Below are 18,619 nucleotides of genomic sequence, written 5' to 3' on the forward strand. Positions count from 1 at the left end.
CATGCCAGGCTCTCTATAGCACTAGCAAAGGAGAGTCCTCCTTATTCAGGAAAAAAAAGCAGATTTCTAAGTAATGCTTTGAACACCAGCAGAAAAGGGAACTTGGGCTTTCTCCATCTCTCCTGGCATCTGATACCAAGGCTCTGTCAGTGGGAGGGGAGAAACCCTGCTGCTAATTCAGGGTGGCCCCAGCGTCCAGTCAAAGCTGAAATGTGGTTAGCTGTGCTCTCAATTTCCCTGCCACCTGCAGCCAACTATATGGGTCCTCATGTCTTTAGCCTTGTGTCTCTGTGTGCTTTTCAGCATGTTCCAGCCCAGAAACAGCTGGGGTTTGAGTATCAGAAAGGTCTTGTGTGTCCAACTTGTGAACTGCTTTGGGCCAGCAAGTCCCATAGGATACTTACTGTCCTACCAGGATTTAATTCACTTTTGGTGGGTTCAAGATCACCTCTGCAAAGGTGCTTTAATTATGTGGCTTATTCTCTATGTTTCTGTGTTCAGTGTTTTAACATTCTGAGATAATTTTGTTCAAGGATTGCTTACCCTTAGTTTCCCCATGCTAGGAAAGAGCCATGGATCCTGGTTTCTACCTCCTGAGATACACAAGTCCTTTAATGAGACCGACCATTTGGAAAGGCACATCCCTGTGTGTGCTTCCCTCACATCCTTGTGTGCATCACCTGCTTTTTATAGCCTGAAATAGCATGGGAGGGAGTTCCCCTGACTCACTGACTGGAATATCAGCAGCGTGGCTGAGCTTTCACTTGCATTTCCTAACTCTGAGTGTTAGAAATACCTTAGGGAGGAGCTGCTGGTGTTCTGAGCTCAGTGGCTGCAGGTGCTCTTTGACCAGGGACTGCTGATTCCTCTCTGGGCATCCACAGCCAAAGAACATCTGCACTGCTCAGAACAGGGATGGGAAAAGCCCATAAATTCAGCAGAGCTGGATCTTTTTTTTTGTGTGTCTTCCCAAGCTGTATTTCCTTCAGGGAGCTGCCTTTGATTTACATCTGTGCATTTTTCATCAGTCTCTTCTGAGATAAAGCCCCATGCCTGTTAGTTTAAGTACAACATGAACATACAAGTGCTGCCACATGCACTGCAGGTCTGGTTTAAAACAGTGGTGCTGTCAGGGTGACAGCTTTGCTGCTGGGATGGGTTGGCTCCTGTGTGGTTTAAGCTTAGGTGGCCACTGGATGTGGTGATGAGGAAGTGAAGTGAATGGGCAGCTTGAAGTAGAGCCAATAGTTAATGATTAATTAATCTGCTTGTTCAACTAATCAGTTTGGCAGTAGTGAACAAGTCTCAGAAAGAGAATATTGGTGAGAAAAGCTTTGTTTTAATTACCAGGAGTATGTGGCCCACACTTTGATCCCCAAGGGATGAAAATGAGAGCATTTTTAAATAATGTTATATATTTGTTTTCCGTCTTTTCTCCCTTGTGTTTTGAAAATCCAGTTTGGTTTTGGCTGTGGGAGGGACTAACTTCTGAAACACCATCTTGTTTCTTGCCAGTTGAAAACTTGAACTTTCATGCTGGGGTGTTAGTTAGGGTGCTTTTTGTTGCAAACCTTTCAGAGACCTTTTTTTTTTTTTTTTGTTATTTCCACTCTTAACTGTACCAAGATTCCTGTTCTTCTGAGAGTGGCTCCTATTTGAATATGTATTTTTGACAGCTGCTGCTCATCTGGCATCATTGTCCAGCAGCTTGAGTGGGAACCTCAGTCACCCAAAGCTTCCTTCCCCAAGGCTGCTTTTCCATAGTCAAATGATGTTACCTCTCTACACCATTGCTCCTGCTTTTTGGTGGATGATGGTGATTTCTTGCTGTACACAGGGCAGCCAAGGGGGATGATACTGATGAACTGTTGGTGTTCAGTTCATCTGTCACTCTAGAGCTCACCAGCAGTTTGCTAATCTCTGTCCATAAGGTGATAATGTTTTTGCAGGTTGTGCCTACAGCAGGTCAGGGCCAAGAGAGCGGCTGTACAGCTGGAGATGCAGATGAAGTGTCACCTCCCTGGGAGAGGAGCACCTCTGCATCCTGACAGGACTGGAGCTCTCAGTGTGATGGGCTGCTCTGTAAACACAGGGTCTGCTTGGTGTGGTGGCCCTCACACCCTTCCATGCAGCTGCTGTGCTCCTGAGGGGCTGCTGCTCTCTTAAAAAGAACATGTCAGTGAAGCAAGAGCCTGCTAGGAAGTTAATCCCCAGTTTTTTTGGCCAGACTGGGCATGTGGTGCATTGCAGGAGCCATCAGTTTGTTCTGTCTTATCTCCTAGTGGTGGCTACCACTCATCAGAAGAATCATTACAGTATGGCCTGTTGTCCACAAACCATGTATAGGAGACCACAGGGATGCACCAAGTGCTTCAACTCACCTTTGCTGGTTTCTGGACCACCAAAGGTTTCAGCCTGAGCATAGTTTCCTTTGAGAGAGTGCAATACCATGTTCCTGTTGTGAAGCTTCTCTTGCTGTAGCTCTGATATATCTTGCTGTGTTCCTGTGCAGGAAAGAGCACTGGAAGCTCCTTGGCAACTTGAAGACCACAGTGGAAGGTTTGGTGTCCATTAGCAACCCAAATGTCTGGTCCAAGTATGGTGGCTTGGAACGGCTCTGCAGAGACATGCACAGCATCCTCTACCATGGGCTCATCCATGACAAGGTATGGCTCTATCCTGCCAGCACAACTGTTTGTCTGTCACAGCCTCAGTGCCTGTCACAAGCAAGTGCTGCAGCTCACTTCTGTGCTCATAGCAGAGTGGGCACAGTGCTTTCAACAGGCTGGGAAGTGATCCAAGCAGGGGCTGAGCTTGCCTGGTAAATGCTGCGGCTGTCAAAGGGACCTGGGTGCACGTTCTTTCTATCTCATCTACTTTCAATATGGTTTTTCTAAGTACTTGTGCCCCCTGTGCTGAGGCCAGCCCCTCTCTCCTTTCTTTCTGCTGCAGCCAAGTGATTAAATTGCATTTGCAGTGAGTCAGCCCCGTATCATCTGCACTTGGCCAAGCCCCCAGCGAGGCCTGGCAAGAGAAACCTCTCATCTTCACTGTTTCTGCTTAGCTGTGTTAGTAACAGGAGCTGGCAGCCAAACCCGTGCTCTGCATGAATGGGATCACTCTTTCCAGGCTCTTGTTGTGCCTGCAGTTGCTCACCCAGCCTTCCCCCATTCCATGGCTGCCTGGAAGAATTTCTCTTTCCCACTTGTGTGCAGAGGCTTAAAGATCTCCCCTTCAGCTTGCAATTACCAGCACAATTTATTGATAGTGGAAAGCTGAACAAGGCTGTAGGGCTTTCCTGGGGACAGGCTTCCCATCAGTGGCTCTGCCACCCAGAGAGAAGAGCACTTAGGAGCCCCAGGCAGCTTGCACAGGCCAGCTGGGTCCCAGATCAGGAAAACTGCACCTGTGCAGTGCTGCACCCAAGCTAAAAAACCTCCAAAAAGAGCCAGACTTGGCAGGTTGTCTGAGCAGAGAGCTTTGCTCCCTGGATTTATTAAGCTTGCAGACAGCATTAGTTGAGGTGCTGCTCTGTTCCTGTTAGTCCCGAGCTGCATGGACCAGGCACCTGCCCTGGAAGATGGACAGAGAGAGGAGCTACCTTGCCCATGTGAGGAGTGCAGTGCTCCCTTCTGACAGACCTGCTATTCACAGGCTTCAGGAAGGGAGGTTTAAATTATTTATGCTTGTTTGTCTGTTGGTAGCAGTTCATGCCAGACATGCAAAGCAGGATGGTGTGTTACCTTCCTCAGTGCTTTTACTGTAGGCAAAGACAGCTCTTCCACTCAGGAATGTCTCTTCTGATCAGGCATGTGTGACACCAATCAAGCTATAGGAGTTGCAAAAGGAGGCCCATAAAAATACAGCTTCCTAACAGCAGCTGGCTCGTAGTTGCTCCAGCAAAACATTTCCGTTTACTTTTTATTTTCTTGGCAACCATTTTGCCTACAGTTGGGAATTTAAAAAAAAAAGGTGAAAAAATCCGTATGTACACATTAAGAAAACAAGGGTAAGAGGTTTTTAAACTTCTGAATTAATTTTAATTAATTTGTTTGTCCAGAAAATCAAATTCAGTCTAGAAAACTAAAACTACCATGTTAGTTTTCTAGTCTTATAAAACAAACTATTCCCCCGCCAAACCAAATAAACCACCAAAACAGAAGCCATTCCTCTGTCACTTGTGAAAGAGGAAATAGGGATGGAAGTAAAAATAATTAGCTTTTTGGTGAAGAGACACTTTTTGGGTCTGTACTTGCAACCAATAGGGTGGAGAGGGAAACAGAAACTTGGTTGCAGTTCCTCTCTAAGGGGAAGAATAACTAAGAAAACCCCTCATTGTCTGAATAAAGCTGAGGCAAACAGCATGGCCTCCCAATGACAGCAAGGGGCTAATGGGGATGTGCTCATTTAACTGGCACTTGGGAGGTGGCACCTGACTGTGCCTGTCCTGGGCAGGTGTGCTGCAGACAGAAGGATTACTGGCAGTTTGTGAAGGACATTCGCTGGCTGAGTCCGGGCTCTGCTCATCACCTGGAGAAGGTGGGTTCTGGGGGGGTGCCCACTGGCAGGGCAGAGGGCAGCTGGGCTGGAGCCTCACCCATGGGACAGTGCTGCCTGGGCTGTTGGGAGTAAAGTTGCTCCATGGCTTGTGGAGGCTGACACAGCCATGTTTTTGGGTACAGGCTGTGTCCTGGGAACTCAGTGTGGCCTGGGCTGAGACAATTAGCTGCTTTTTTCTCCCAGGCCAGTGTCCAGTGCTGCTGGGCAGGGTGAAGCAGGCATCACCAAGGGAACTGGCACAAGCAGTGCTTGTGTGTGTGCAGGGGTAATTCATGTGTCTGTGCAGATCTCTAAGGGTCTGAGCCATCCCATTTCTGGGTTTTGGCTTCACCATGCATTTATTCTCCCATTCCTGACTTGTGCCAGCCACTGGCATATGGCTCCTGGTCCTCAGCTGCCCCATGCTGACATCCATGCCATGGATGGGCACCAAAGGCTGGCCATTTGTGCCAGCCCCTTTTGGACACAGGGAACACCAGTGGCCAGCCTGCTGCTGGGGGAACGGGGATGTAATTGCAGTCTAGCTCTATAAGCTAACAACAGCTCAGGCATTGCCACAGCCTTTTCCAGTTAATGTGTCAGCAGGAAAATGACCGTCACCACCGGGGTCAGATTGGATTTGGGAGCGTGGGGTTGCTCCAGGTCAGGGACAAGGCTCATGGGTGGGAGAGTGTGCAAGAGAAATTCATTGTGCTGGTGGCTGTCAGAGGACTTTGGTCACTGGCTGACCTTTGAAGCATTGTTCCTGCTGGGTGCTTTTGTCTCCCTGGTGGCTGAGGTGCTGCTGGGACATGCCCTCTTTCCTGCTGACAGTGACTGGCATGTGAAAACTGTTATCAAGGGGACCAAAGCCATGCAGTGGGACAAGCCCTGTTCCCCTTCTTGCCTCTACCTGCCTTAACCTGTGCCTGACGTCCCTTTCCAGTTCATCAGCCTGCAGGAGAGTGGCCAGTGTGACCCCGAGGGCCCAGGGGACCAGGCCATTGCACAGCTGTGGCTGCAGCACAGCCTGCAGTGCCACTGCCTGTCAGCACAGCTGAGGCCGCTCCTGGGGAACCGGCAGTACATTAGGAAGTTCTACACAGGTAAAGAACAATGGGCCTTTTCCTTCTTACTAGGAAAATATCTAGCTGGTGGCATTTCCAAGCTGTGTGGGAGTGAGGGAGGACAGCAGAAAAATTGGTTTGCATGTGAGCAACTGGTGTGTCAAACTGTGTAGGTGAGAGGGACTCCCCTGAGCAGCATTTTTTTCTCCCCAGATACTGCCTTCCTGCTCAGTGACGCCCACGTCACGGCCATGCTGCAGTGCCTGGAAGCTGTTGAGCAGAACAACCCCAGGCTTCTGGCTCAGATTGACACCTCCATGGTGAGTTGAGGTCTCAGATTTTACATCTGGCTCTCCCCAGATGCCAACTGGCTGTGGCTGCTCCCTCAAGGTCACATTCAGGGTATGTGGAGCCCTTGGACAAGGAGCTGGACTTGGAGCTAGTAAAAGTTGCTCCAAGAGGGGAGGAGAGTGGGGAACTGCTCCTTGTCCTGCCTGTGTGACCTGTAAGGGGTCAGGGTGAGGGAGGTGGCTGTGTGGAGCCTGTAGTGGAGCACCTTGATTCAGGCTTGCACCAAGGATTCAAGTAGAGGACCTGAGGACCAGTTCCATGCAAGAGGCAACTTTAAAGCCCTCTCCAATAGTCCCAGGCTTCAGGACCAGCATGCAGAGCTGCCTGGTCATGAGGGACAGTCACGTTCTTGAGGGAATGGGCAGCACCCCAGGACACCTGGGTGCCAACTCCTGCTCATGCCAGTGACCTCCAGTGCAGCCCTGCACCAGATGCCCCTCTCCAGAGGACAGAAACAGCAGCTGCCTTCTTTGCACAGAGTCCCCAAAAGAGAGCAGTTGGTGAGGCTTTGTTAAATGGGGGCTGTGTTCTTTCAGCTGGCTGGCACGTCACTGCCATCCCTGTGCGCATCAGACCCTTCTTCTGGGACAAGAGAGATGTGTGAGCACAGTGCTGAGGGACACAAGAGCCGTCTGCCGGGAGCGCTGGGCTGCCTGGATCATTTCACTGAGAGCCTGGTAATTTCCCAGTGGGAATCTGTCCTGCAGCAGTGAACAAAGAGCTGCTTCCCTTCTTTGCTGCCATGTTTTTCCCTCCCCACCATCATGTTCCCAGGGCTGGCGCATTGTTTGTGGTTGGTGACCAGGCATTTGCAGGTTGATCCCTTTCTGTTGCTGCTCTTTTGACATGTAGCCCCGTAGATGCTGATTTATTGATGATGCCACCTCTCTTCAGCTTACCAGGAAGAGTGACAATCCATCTCCAGTGACCAAGAGCCAGAGCCTGACTGCCCTCCCTGCATCCCCGTGCGTCCCTGGTGTCCCCTGTACTCAGCAGCGCTGCTTTGGGTCCTTCTCCAGCCTCCAGCATCCAGCCTCCTCTGGCCTCTCAGGTATCAAGGGTAGGCTGGGGAGCTCAGGGTAGACCCAGAAGAGACTTTTCCTTTTTGTCTGCCTGTGTATCTGTTGGGGTGGATGGGTATGGAAGACTTCTGCCCATGGTGGGAGGGAGGGATTTGCCTGTGGTGGGTGGGCGTGTTGGTGTGAAGCCACAAGTTTATAGCCATAGGATATAGGAGACATCCTTTTGCCAGTGTGTGAAATCGTGCTCCTGCCTCTGTCCAGACAGGAGACCAGTGAGTTCCTGTGGCACCTCCAGCTCCAGCCAGCCCCAGGAGCGCTGCCCGTCCACCCGGTCCTCCTCCTTCAGCGAGGGCAGGTCCCCTCTGGAGCAGCCCAGCTCTGTCACCCGCTTCCACATCCCCTCACCCAAGGACCCCTTCTCTCCAGCCAGCGAGATGAGCTCCAGCACCACCAGCCAGAGCGAGGATACTTGGACAGGGAGTCAGGATGATCCACAGAGTGACGTTAATGACGGACCAGAGTACCTGGCCATTGGGAACCTGGGCCGCCGGGGCCGGGCATGCAGCAGCACCAGCACCAGCAGCACCAAGAGCAGTAGCTCTAAACTCTTCTCCTCCAGCAGCTCCCAGAAGCTGGACTCAGTCTCATCCCTGGGGGAGCAGGGGGCAAGTGGAGGCAGCAGCAGGGGCCTGAGCCTGTTGCGCCGGTCCAGCTTCTCGGAGGGACAGTCTTCAGCTCCACAGGGCATCCTCAAGAAGAGCCATGTGCGCTCCCACTCTGACACCAACGTCACTTCTGGGAAGTTGCACGGTAAGGGACAGATTTTCTGGGATGGTTTCTGGGTGTGGGAGTCCGTGGTACCAGAAGGCTGATGCTGGCCACCCCCTTGATTCCATGGATTATGTTGGAGAGAGGGACAGTGGCAAGTGGTTGGTCTTTTCCCTTAGCTTTTCAGCTCTGCACTGGAATGATGGGATGACACCTTGCTTCCCACAATGCCCTGGGCTGGACTGTTACTGATATTGCCAGCTTTTACTAAAATCTTAGAAAATGGCAGCAGTGCTGTGGCATCAGCTGTTCTTCTCCACTGGGCTTGCTTGGCTGGGATATGGGACTGGGGTCTGGGCTCATCCTGCTGGTAGGATGTCATCCCACTGGTAAGCTGCTGAGTTCTCCTGTAGTTTTGAATGAGTGAGTACATGGGGATGGAGAGAGTGGGGTGTGAGGGGACAACCAGTTTGTGAAAGTTTGTCCTGATGCTGCCTTCACTGGAGGAGTGGGGGTCCTTGCTGAGTAGTAACCAGTCTGTCTCTGTTTTCTCTCCCTTAATGCTGCCCTTCTCCTCTATCTGCCTAGGAGGCCTCAGGGATATCACCATTATCATAGAAGATCCAGTGGCAGGTTTGGGAGCCAGTTTAATGGCCCTTCATTAGTGATCATTGCATCAAGTTCAGGATTGCCATCTATCCATTAGTGTTCATTTAAAAAAACAAACAAACAAAAAAATCTTTCTTTGCTGTGTCCCAGCTGATGCTTTGAAATGTGATCTGGTTTATGCATGTGGCCTGACTGAAGATCCCAGCTTGGTTGGTGGAAGCAGTGGCCCAGACCCAGAAGTGTTTCCAGCTCCCCTGCATGGCGTTAGGGAGTGCTGGCCACCAAGTCTCTGAGCTGCATCCCCTGCCCTTCCCTCCACCCACTGCCTTGGAAGCCAGGAGAGGTTTCCTCTCTTACCTAGTGAATAAGGGCTGGCAGCTAACAAGGCATGGGCTTGGACATCTAATTTTTCCTTTTATTTCATGGATCTGCTGCACAGGGAGGTTTGATGTTGACTGATTTCCAGAGTATGTACCCACAGCTGAGACTCTGGATGATCTTTTGGGCTCAGGGCAGGTTTTACCCCAAGCAGAAATGCTGGGGTGCTGCCATCCCTTTGCCCCATGCGCAGAAAAAGTCAGCAGCCCAACAGAATGGGCTGTTTTGTTTTACATCTGATGAACAGTGGCACTGGGTTTGTTGAGCTCACATCTGGCTGCTGAGGGTTCTGTGTCTGGGAAGGCTTCTCCCTGGGGCTAATGGGTGTTCAGAGAGATTGTCCAGCCCTGTGTCCTGCTCCAACAGATGATGCTGAGCACTGCCTTGCTTTGCCTTTCAGCAGTAGGCTCGGTTGTATGTGGCATCCCCACCACCATGGGGTGGTTTCTGCGTTGAGGTGGCTGCAGGGCACCCTGTCAGTCTGCAGTGAGTAGCTATGAGAGCTTCCTACCCTGACAAGTCTGTTGTATCCCAGCCTGTGGGGTGGATTGATCCCAGGCTCCATCCTGGTGACTGCTGCTTCATGGCCTTGACAGGGAGAGGCTGGTACTGGTGGGCTCAGAGGCCTCCGGCCACATCAGAGTTATGGCACAAAGCTGGGAGCAAAAGTGAGTAGGAGGCTGAAAGGGCATGGTTGCCCTTCTGTTGTGCTCAGGATTGTCAGCTGGCACCTGCCCTGTATCCACAGCTGTATGCTCCTCCCACTCAGGCAGGGTGATTTCAGTCTCCTTCAGCAGTCCTCTGTCACCCAGGCACTCCATCCAGGTGCTCCCTGGGGCCATGGCTCTCTGTAGAGCACCACCTGTTCTTGGTCTGTGGTCGGGCCAGCTCCTGGCGGTCTCCACTGGCTCAGTCTGGCAGGAGTTGCACTGCAGTGCATGCGAGGGGCAGAGCCCTACCCACAGCCCGTGTAGGTCACCTTGAGCACTGCACCCAGGCTCCAGTGCTGTGTGGGGAGGCCGCCTTACAGTGGAGCAGGAGCATGTCCTTCAGATGCCTCCTTGCACTGGTGTCCAGGCTGCTTTGCAGGGCAGGGATCCCACGGATCCTTTAGCGGCTCATATTTCCCTGTGTCTCCTGCTCTCTGGTCTGGGGGATAACTCTGGCCTCAGAATGCTCCCTCAGGAAGAAAGGGCTGGCAAGAGGTACTTGCTAGAGCCTTTTGTGTCTCCCAGCTCTACTCTGGGGTAAACAGAGGAAGGCTCAGGACATGACTGTTCCATGTCTCTCATGATCTTCTCTCCTTCATTCCCTTCTCCTGCCTGAAATGCCTTTCTGGTTTTGTCTCCTCCTGGGCTTGCCCTCAGCTGTGGCATGGAGCAGGAAGATGTCTCTCTTTATTTCCATCCATTGTGTCTGTCTGTGTGATGCCAAGCCCCTTTCATTTCACCCTGTGCAGTGACAGGGCACTTCTGAAGTACTGATGTGTGCCTGGTATTATCTTCCCTTCCAGAGTCCCATGGTGATCCAAGTGCAGGGAGAGGGCCGGTCTCTGCTTCCACGCAGAGCAGTGAGCTGAGCACACCCAGCTCCCTCTACATGGAGTATGGTGAGTACAGCCAGCCTCAGTGGGGACGCTCAGTCCTGGTCAGGTTCCTCCACAGGCTGCAGTGTCCTTAAGTGCTGGCATCTGCTTGTGGGGTGCTGGCAGGACTTGGTGGCATGGAGATAGCAGATCCTTCCCTTATACCTGTGTCTCTTGCATTTCTAGACTCTGGGCAGTACCTGAGCTCAGGGGAAGGGATGTTCAGGAGACCTTCGGAAGGGCAGTCCCTCATCAGCTACCTCTCTGAGCAGGACTTTGGCAGCTGTGCAGACCTGGAGAAGGTGAGGGAAGCAGCATCAGCCTGTGTGCATTGGGGAATGTATGTTACTACAGGTTCAGGCATACTTCCTGCCATGGGGAGGATAATGCCATGGTATTGCCTGTTGTAGAGCTGTGCACACAACTGCAAGGCTGAGCTCCTTGGTGTTTGGTAGCTGGGATCTGTCCATCTGTCATATACATGGCAGCTTTGCAACATGTTAGGGCCCCTCAGGGCTGTGTGCTGATCCCCCAGAGTGGATGTGTTGCACATCCTCTTTGTAGGAAGCCTCTTGTATTTTATGAGTATTCTGATGCCCAAGAAGGCTTTGTTTTCTAGGTACTCATAGAAGAGTCATATTTTGACAGAGATTAACACTTTTCTGCCACTGTCCATAAGTAATAAGCTCTTTCCTGGCATAGGTGGGGAACAAAATTTTACCAAGTCTTTCTAGTTTGTCCAAGGCGTAGGCTTGAATGCTTTTGCTCTTGCAGGAGAATGCCCACTTCAGCATCTCAGAGTCCCTGATCGCTGCCATTGAGCTGATGAAATGCAACATGATGAGCCGGCAGCTGGAGGAGGAGGAGGAAGACAGTGACAAGGAGATCCAGGAGCTTAAACAAAAGATTCGCATTCGGCGCCAGCAGATCCGCACCAGGCACCTGTTCCCTGCCTGCCAGGAGCTAGGCTCAGACAGTGGGTGATGTGTTTTGGGCTCACCAGCTAGTGGGATATGGGGTTTCTGTCCGTTGCCTATCCTATAGCTGCCTGCCTTCCTGCCCTTTCCTTGGAAACAGTTAAATTGCTACCAAGGTGGTGCCGAGATGTGTGAAACTGCTGCTATTGAAGACCATAATGTGATAGATACCATCCATTGATAACACTGCTGGCACTGAGTAATGGAATGTCATTTCATTCTGAACTCGTAGTGTTTTCCATCTTGGAGCTCCCTCCCTCCTTTCCCTGGCCGTACCTGGCTATCCCCATCTCCCATAGCTGTCAGTGACCCTTTGGAGTGCTTCCACTGATGACCTGGCTGTGATGCCTTCCTCGCAGGTCTCATGGCAACAGACAGTGGGTCCCAGTTCAGCTCCCACGGCTCCATGCGGCTCTCTGACTCTGGCTCTGCTGAGGATGTGGAAGAGTATGAGATCCGAGGTAGGAGGGAATGGCTGTCTTGGCTTCTTTCATAGAAACAGACTTCCTGGTGTGGTTGTGTTGGGGTCAGTCCTGCTGAAGAAGACCCTGTCCCTCTGGCCTTAAGGATGGCTTTTCCCAAACAAATGGCTGAATTCTGAGTATAAGCAGAGCAATCACTTTCCCTCATGTGATGGCATGACTTTCCTACAAAATCTTCTGTAACCCTGTAACACTCTGTGCCTCTGGCTGGTATGTGGTTTCCATTTCATTGCCTGGTACACGTAGCTGTGGTCACAGCTAGTGAGGTGGGAGAGCTGCCATCCTCTCTTCTCCTCCCCAGGCAGAAGGAGCCATAGCTCTGACCACTTACCTCTTGGATGGTGGGTATTGGTCACATCCCGACCTGCAATACCTGTAGTCTCTGAACCTGGCAGCTTGGGTGGCTGAGCTTATCACCCACAGGAGACCAGCCTAAGTCCCTGGCCTTCAGAGCCTTTTTCATCCTCTGAAGTGGATGACTTCTCAGCAGTAACTCCATCTCTCTTACTTTAAAAAGAAGATGGAGTTGTCCAGTCTTCAGCTTTAAACTTCTTGTCTCCTGACTTTTGACAGCAACCTCTCCTTTCAGTCCGTGAAGGTGAGGTTTTGAGCTCAGTTTCATAGCCCATGGAGGAGTGTGTGAATTCAGTTCTGGGCTCTCCTTGTGTGAGTGCTGCTCTTGTTTTATTCCCTTTCTCTCTGGCCTGGCTGAAGCACTGAAGTCAACTGTTTTGTCATTACCATGTCATACAGATGGTAACGATGGATCTAACCTGATTCAAATGTCCAGGAACGGCCTCTCAGTGTCAATGGCTTCCTTGTTCTCAGGTACCCTGCAGTGCTCCCTGGGCACGCGCGCGTGTGTGCGAGGTGTGTGTGTGTGTGCAGGGCACACTTCTTCCAAATCTGCCTGGTTTCAGAACTGGGAATTAGTTCCAGGACCATCCAGATGTCAGCAAGAAAAGCTGTGGCAGGATGATGTGGCAGGATTGAGTGGAGCATATGCAGAGGAGTTCTGCTGTGGGCTCCATCCCCCAGGGCATTTTGCCGTGCAGTGTTTTGGATATATCAAAATGCCTGCTCTGTGAAGACCTGTCTTGCCTGGGGTAGGACTTCACAGGACAGTGAAGCTCTGTAGATGTTGAAGGCTGAGCCTGGGCTGAATCAGAGCAGAGTCCTCTTCAATGGAGACCAGGTCGCCATCCCAAATGCCTTGGAGAGTATTATCCTGCTTGACTTGGCAGAGCTGGCATGCCATAGCTTTGATCTGAAGCACAGCCTTCCTGCTCTGTTGACTTGGAGTGGAATCCTTCTAGAAAGAAGTTCTGGAGTGAGAAGTAGTGAGATCAGACAGGGCACAGGCAGTTTGTTCATGCTGGAGGTCTTGGTCACTGGGATCACATGCAGCTTAGTGTTTTTATTGTTTACAGTAGTACTAGGTCTGGTCTCTGGCGTGTTTAAATAACCTTCATGTGCTCCCTGTTTGCTTTAGCAAGGGAACAGTCTGCTGGGCTGCTGCTGATCTCCACTGTCAGGTGTTCAGCACCAGCACATTGCTCCTGCTGGGTTTGCTGTTGCTCAGATCTTTCTTGCCAGCCCTGTTGTGTTCACAGACCAGGCTGTGATCCTGGCTGAAGCTGGCACATGGGGTGTGGGGTGATGTCCTTAGATTTGGGAGCTGTTCACAAACTTCCTGGGGATTATCCCACTTGACAGCCTTGGCAGCAGAGGTGTTTTGGGAAGCTAATGAGGATTTGGGGAGTGTTTACAGTTAATGTTGGGAAGCGAGCGGCGTCAGGATCCCAGTGTTAGTTCCTGTGAAAGCCTAGAGTCAGATCTGGCTCCCTCTGCCATCTCTGAGACCATGTCAATGCCTGAGTGTGTTGGCTTTGCCTCCCCATAGCACCTGGCCCACTCTGTGCTGTGTGTGCCCCATGTGCTCATGTTTGTCGTAGTCTAGGACCATGCAGGACCTTTCTGTGCAGAGCAGAAGGCACCAGAGCATGGCAGGTGTGTCTGGCTGGTGCCCTACAAGGTTGTGAGGCTGTTTGCCTGTTCTGCAGCTAGAATTCAGTTTGCATTACATAGATATGTGGATTCCTTAACATTAGGATACTTTCCTTTGCCTTTTTTATCAATGGATGTCAAACAATGAAGGTCAAATGTCCAAGCTAAATTCCAGTAGTGTGAGTCTGTAAATTAGCAGGACTTGCTCCCTTTGTTGCTAGGGCAGTCCTGCTCTCTGTAGAAAAACTTGGGGCAGGGGGACACTCTTTGCTCAGCCTGTGATTCCTTTGCATCAGAGGCTCTGATTCCCTTGGTCTCAGTGTGCAGCTGGGGCCTGGCTGGGATCATGTGGGCTCTCTACAGATTTGTGTGAGTCAGCCTGCTTGGGGTACAGAAGCAGGGACCCTGAGCTGTTCCTCCCCATGCCAGGCACTGGGGCAGGGAAAGCTACAGGCTTTTGTTTGAGGGTGGTGTGGTCACTGCAGACCATTCCTAGAGCTCCCCAGAGGTACAAATCAGCAGACTTATGGGATGAAGGTTGTGACTTTGGCCACTCTTGGTCTGTCCTGACCTGTAGTACTTTCCCCTTGCATACCTTCTTCCCTTTTCTGGGAGCCTTATCTGCCATGAAGCAGGTTTCTGCCTGCTTCTGTCTGCATTGTACGACTGGAATTGTCCTGACATAGGGGTTTTCTACTGTTGAGATGGATTCCCTGTTAGTGTTTAACCTGCTGGAGTGAAAGAATGATGAGTGGTGAAGGTACCACTGGGTAGTGCCCAGTGGAACCCCTGCTCACCTGAGCTGTGGGGCAGCCCAGGGCTCTTTGGGAGTTGATTGAGGAGTGTAGGGAGCAGGACTGCAGTGTCCTGCACCTTATCTTGGACCCCTCCCTCCTCAGGAGTTGAGTCTGTGACCTCTGCAGAGGGCTGGCCTCATGGCTGCTGGCCCTTTCTTTGCAGGGGTGCTGATGTGTCTGGGCAGTGCTGGGCACAGGCTGCCAGCCCTGGCTGTGCAGTCACTGGCAAACTGTGCCATGGCCAATGTCTGATCTTACTGATCCAATGTCTGAGCTTACAGTCAAGTAGAGAGAAGGGCTCTGCAACCCATTGCTAATCCCTTCCAGCATCTATACTGTGTGTAGAGAGCTACTAAACCTTCCTGCTAACCCTGCAGTCCTGCTCTCCAGGCTCCTGTGTTCCTGTGTGTGTTCTATTTCAGGCCATGTTACTGCTAGGACTTGGTCTGTGACCTGTACCAGCAGCCACTTGCCTCCCCCAAACTTCAGGCTGGCTGTTCACAGCACCTCACCATGCCTTTCCCTGGTAGTTCTGACAGCTGACTGATTAGATTGCACCCCTCCTTGCTGCTCAGTGCCACTGGTAGAAGTTGATGCTGTAGTTCTCGTGCTTTTGAACAGCTTGATGAGTTTTACCTTGAAGCTTTGGTTTGAAGCGAGTGCATCCCCAGCCCTGTCCCATCTGTTCCACCTTGTCTGTTTGTGATTCAGATGCAGACATCAAGAGGAACCCAGACTCCAGCAGGAAGTCCTTTCTCTCCTCGGACTCCATGTACGTCTTCATGTACACCAAGCTCATGGTGACACATCTTGGTACCACGTTCTCTTTCCTGCCCAGCTCTGCTCTTCCATGTGCATCAGTTTCTGTTTTGCACTGGAGTACATATCCCTCCTGTCCTCCTTCCCTCCCTCCCTCTGTGGGGACCTCTTTGCTTTGTGTGGTGAAATACAAAGCTGTGTCCATGGTTGGCAGCTGCTTGGGTGGGTTCATACTGGGAGAGCAGTTGTTTCTGGCTTACACAGGCACTGGATGTCACTTTGCAACTTTCCCTGTGAACAGGAGTAGGTTTTGCCAAGTGAGTTAAGTTTTGCTCACTCTTCTGAACAGTTGTTATGGTGCCATTAGCCAGCTTTGCTTGAGGACATCTACAAAGACAGAAATCAATAATGTGTATTAATTTTAAGCCTGTGCAGCAGTGCAGAATTAAGTTACTAGAGTTGAAGGGAGGATCTTTGACTTGAGCTGGGACTGGCATGGGGCTGCAAGGATGGCACAGCTGTGAGATCCAGTACTTAACAATTCCTTTGCTGTCTAGATCCCACTCCTTCCTCAATTCAAACTCGGCAGAGGCGGTGGCCATGGGCTTGCTGAAGCAGTTTGAGGGCATGCAGCTCCCAGCTGCCTCTGAATTGGAGTGGCTGGTCCCTGAGCATGACGCCCCACAGAAGGTAAGGCTGTGAGTTCCAGTCACTGATTGCATTTGATCTTCCCTGAAACTCTGGCTTCAGGCCACTGTTGAGGGAGCTTTGCTTGTCCCAGTGCTCTCTCTGTGGAGCTTGAGGAGGGGTTTATCTGGGCTTTGAAGATGGATGCAGCCTTCTACAGCAGTGTCCAGATCCCTGGGGGACAGTCCTTCTTCAGCCTCCAGTTCAGCTGGAGGGGCGACGTGATGCCTGGCAGTTTTCTGGAGGGCTGCAGTTGCAGGTTTCTGGCAGTCCAGCCAGGTGCACTGCCTACAAGATAGGGATCTGACCCTCTTGCCTGCCTCTCCTAGCTGCTGCCCATCCCTGACTCTCTGCCTATCTCTCCCGACGATGGAGAGCATGCTGACATCTACAAGCTGAGGATTCGGGTGCGCGGAAACCTGGAGTGGGCCCCGCCGCGACCTCAGATCATCTTCAATGTTCACCTAGCCCCAGCGTAAGCACCCGTGTGGCTGGGGGCTCTCAGGGGACCTGCCCTTTCCATCCCTTTTCCATACACACCAAGGATGCTTATTCTCTAGCTCCTGGGGTTTCCCTGCTCTGAGCCTGGTAGATCCACGGTGGTCACCAGGAAACCTTTGGTGCATTTGGTGTGACCCAGGACATAGTGGGGCTTTTTCCCTTGGGTGTGTTGTCCACATAAACCTCCCAGGCCTGTGCTGGTACCCATCTTCTGGTGCCAGCTACCACCAGGGCTGGGTCATGCATGTTGTCTTTTGTCTCTGGGCAGGAGAAAGGTGGCTGTGGCCAAGCAGAATTACCGGTGTGCAGGCTGTGGCATCCGGACTGATCCTGGTGAGTGCTGGGAGCCTGACCTGAGCTGGAGAGTGGTGGGGAAGAACCTGCAAACAAGTGGGAAGATGCTGAGTGAGTGGGTGGTGGTACAGCTCAGCATAAGGTCCCTGGAGCAGTGTTACACTGCCTTTGCCAGCTCTGCTGGCAAAGGTGCACACATTGGTGTGCACCATCCACAGAGGAGCCTTCTCTTCTAGGAGGTCACCGAGCTGGTGGAGGCAAAGAGCAGTCAGCTCGTCCTTTAGAGAGCATTTTAGATGTTGACTCTAGTAAGGCAGTCTTATGTTGGGTCCTCAAGCTCCCAGCAAGTTCTGCAGCTGCAGAGCTCTTCCCTGATTATGTAGGTAGATGTGGTTGCACGAGACTGGACTATTGGTCCCAAAGGCTTTTGCAGTCAGAGGGTGCTTGCAGAGCCCAGTACTGAGCACTCTGGTCTGGCAGAGATGCCAGCAAGGCAGAGTTCTTCCTTGCTTGTGGGAAATGCTGAGCAGTGTTTGGAGTGCAGCAGAGGCCATGCCTGGGCTGACCCTGCCCATCTGGGTTTGACCAGATTACATCAAGCGGCTGCGGTACTGCGAGTACCTGGGCAAGTACTTCTGCCAGTGCTGCCACGAGAATGCCCAGACTGTCATCCCCAGCCGCATCCTGCGCAAGTGGGACTTCAGCAAGTACTACGTGAGCAACTTCTCCAAAGACCTGCTGAGCAAGATCTGGAGTGACCCACTCTTCAACGTGCAAGCTATCAATCCTGCCCTGTACCAGAAAGTGAAGGCTCTCAACCAAGTGAGGGTAAGACCCTTTCCATGCCTTCCTGAGTGGAGTTTGGGTGAGGTGGATGGCAGCAAACTGTAAACTCTATTTTAGGGAAGCTGGGGAAAAGCAGAACTTTCAGTTTTGGAGGCTTAAAACCTCAGCACTGTGTCTTTCTATTCACCTTTTCTGATATCTTCAGTGGCATAGGAATGTCAAATTAATAGGAAAATCAAATAGGAATTTCTGGCTGGTATCCAGCTGGGCTTCAGTTTATCTCCTGGAGCACATGACAGTGGTTGTGCTTGCCTTGCCCTGTGTGATGTAAACACTTTGGAAACAGGAGAGCAGCAGCTGAGGAGCAGGAGCTATTTCAGCAGCACAAGGAATGGGGCAGACCTGCTTGGCCGAGGACCATGCTCTGTTTACTGACTCTTTGTGCCCCCTTCCTCTCCAGCTGCTGCGAATCCAGCTTTTCCACATGAAGAACATGTTCAAGACATGCCGACTGGCTAAAGAGTGAGTCCTGGGCTGTTCTACTGTCCTGATTCTGTCCCCAGGCAATTTGCACTGGGAATCTGTGCAGCTTGTGCATTGAGCTCTGGGGACAGGGAAGGCTGGAGGGGGAGAGAAAGCATAAGGAGTGAAGGGAGGGGTCTTACTGGAGTCACTTTGCTCTGAGCTCTGGTTTCTCTGTCCTTGCAGCCTCCTGGACTCCTTTGATACAGTGCCTGGCCACTTGACAGAGGATTTGCACCTCTACTCGCTGAGTGACTTCAGTGCCATCAAGAAAGGGGACCTGATGCCTCGCCTGACAGAGCTCCTGAAGGCAGGCAGCCTGCACATTGACAAGTGCATGGTAAGGCCTCCTCTCCTGCCTCCTGCATGGCTCTGGACCCTTGGGAGCAGTCTTTGCTGCAAAGATAACTGATGGGGGAGACTTAGGTGTGCAGAGCAGCCACCAAATTAACTGATTCAATGCTAACTGTTCCTGCCTGCTTCACAGA

At 51.6% G+C, this 18,619-nt stretch overlaps 1 protein-coding gene across 6 annotated transcripts in view; it reads left to right on the plus strand.

Moving 5' to 3' along the window:
- The window catches only part of RUBCN (rubicon autophagy regulator), a 29,065-nt gene that overhangs the window by 6,897 nt on the left and 3,549 nt on the right, over nucleotides 1-18,619 (plus strand). For 5 of the 6 annotated variants that reach the window (XM_050978036.1, XM_030226912.2, XM_050978034.1 and 2 more), the window contains 19 exons: nucleotides 2,513-2,666; nucleotides 4,456-4,539; nucleotides 5,486-5,645; nucleotides 5,820-5,926; nucleotides 6,494-6,634; nucleotides 6,852-7,008; nucleotides 7,241-7,789; nucleotides 10,248-10,343; nucleotides 10,506-10,621; nucleotides 11,094-11,295; nucleotides 11,656-11,757; nucleotides 12,532-12,606; nucleotides 15,294-15,354; nucleotides 15,899-16,031; nucleotides 16,358-16,503; nucleotides 16,798-16,862; nucleotides 17,413-17,651; nucleotides 18,070-18,131; nucleotides 18,318-18,471. In XM_050978036.1, coding sequence (XP_050833993.1) covers nucleotides 2,628-2,666; nucleotides 4,456-4,539; nucleotides 5,486-5,645; nucleotides 5,820-5,926; nucleotides 6,494-6,634; nucleotides 6,852-7,008; nucleotides 7,241-7,789; nucleotides 10,248-10,343; nucleotides 10,506-10,621; nucleotides 11,094-11,295; nucleotides 11,656-11,757; nucleotides 12,532-12,606; nucleotides 15,294-15,354; nucleotides 15,899-16,031; nucleotides 16,358-16,503; nucleotides 16,798-16,862; nucleotides 17,413-17,651; nucleotides 18,070-18,131; nucleotides 18,318-18,471 — 2,688 coding nt within the window. In that variant the 5' untranslated portion in view covers nucleotides 2,513-2,627. The remainder of the gene's footprint in view (nucleotides 1-2,512; nucleotides 2,667-4,455; nucleotides 4,540-5,485; nucleotides 5,646-5,819; nucleotides 5,927-6,493; nucleotides 6,635-6,851; nucleotides 7,009-7,240; nucleotides 7,790-10,247; nucleotides 10,344-10,505; nucleotides 10,622-11,093; nucleotides 11,296-11,655; nucleotides 11,758-12,531; nucleotides 12,607-15,293; nucleotides 15,355-15,898; nucleotides 16,032-16,357; nucleotides 16,504-16,797; nucleotides 16,863-17,412; nucleotides 17,652-18,069; nucleotides 18,132-18,317; nucleotides 18,472-18,619) is intronic. The other variant, XM_030226914.2, reaches the window with a different exon arrangement.

Source organism: Serinus canaria, chromosome 9 (genome assembly GCF_022539315.1).
Source record: "Serinus canaria isolate serCan28SL12 chromosome 9, serCan2020, whole genome shotgun sequence".
Taxonomy (NCBI): Eukaryota; Metazoa; Chordata; class Aves; order Passeriformes; family Fringillidae; genus Serinus; species Serinus canaria.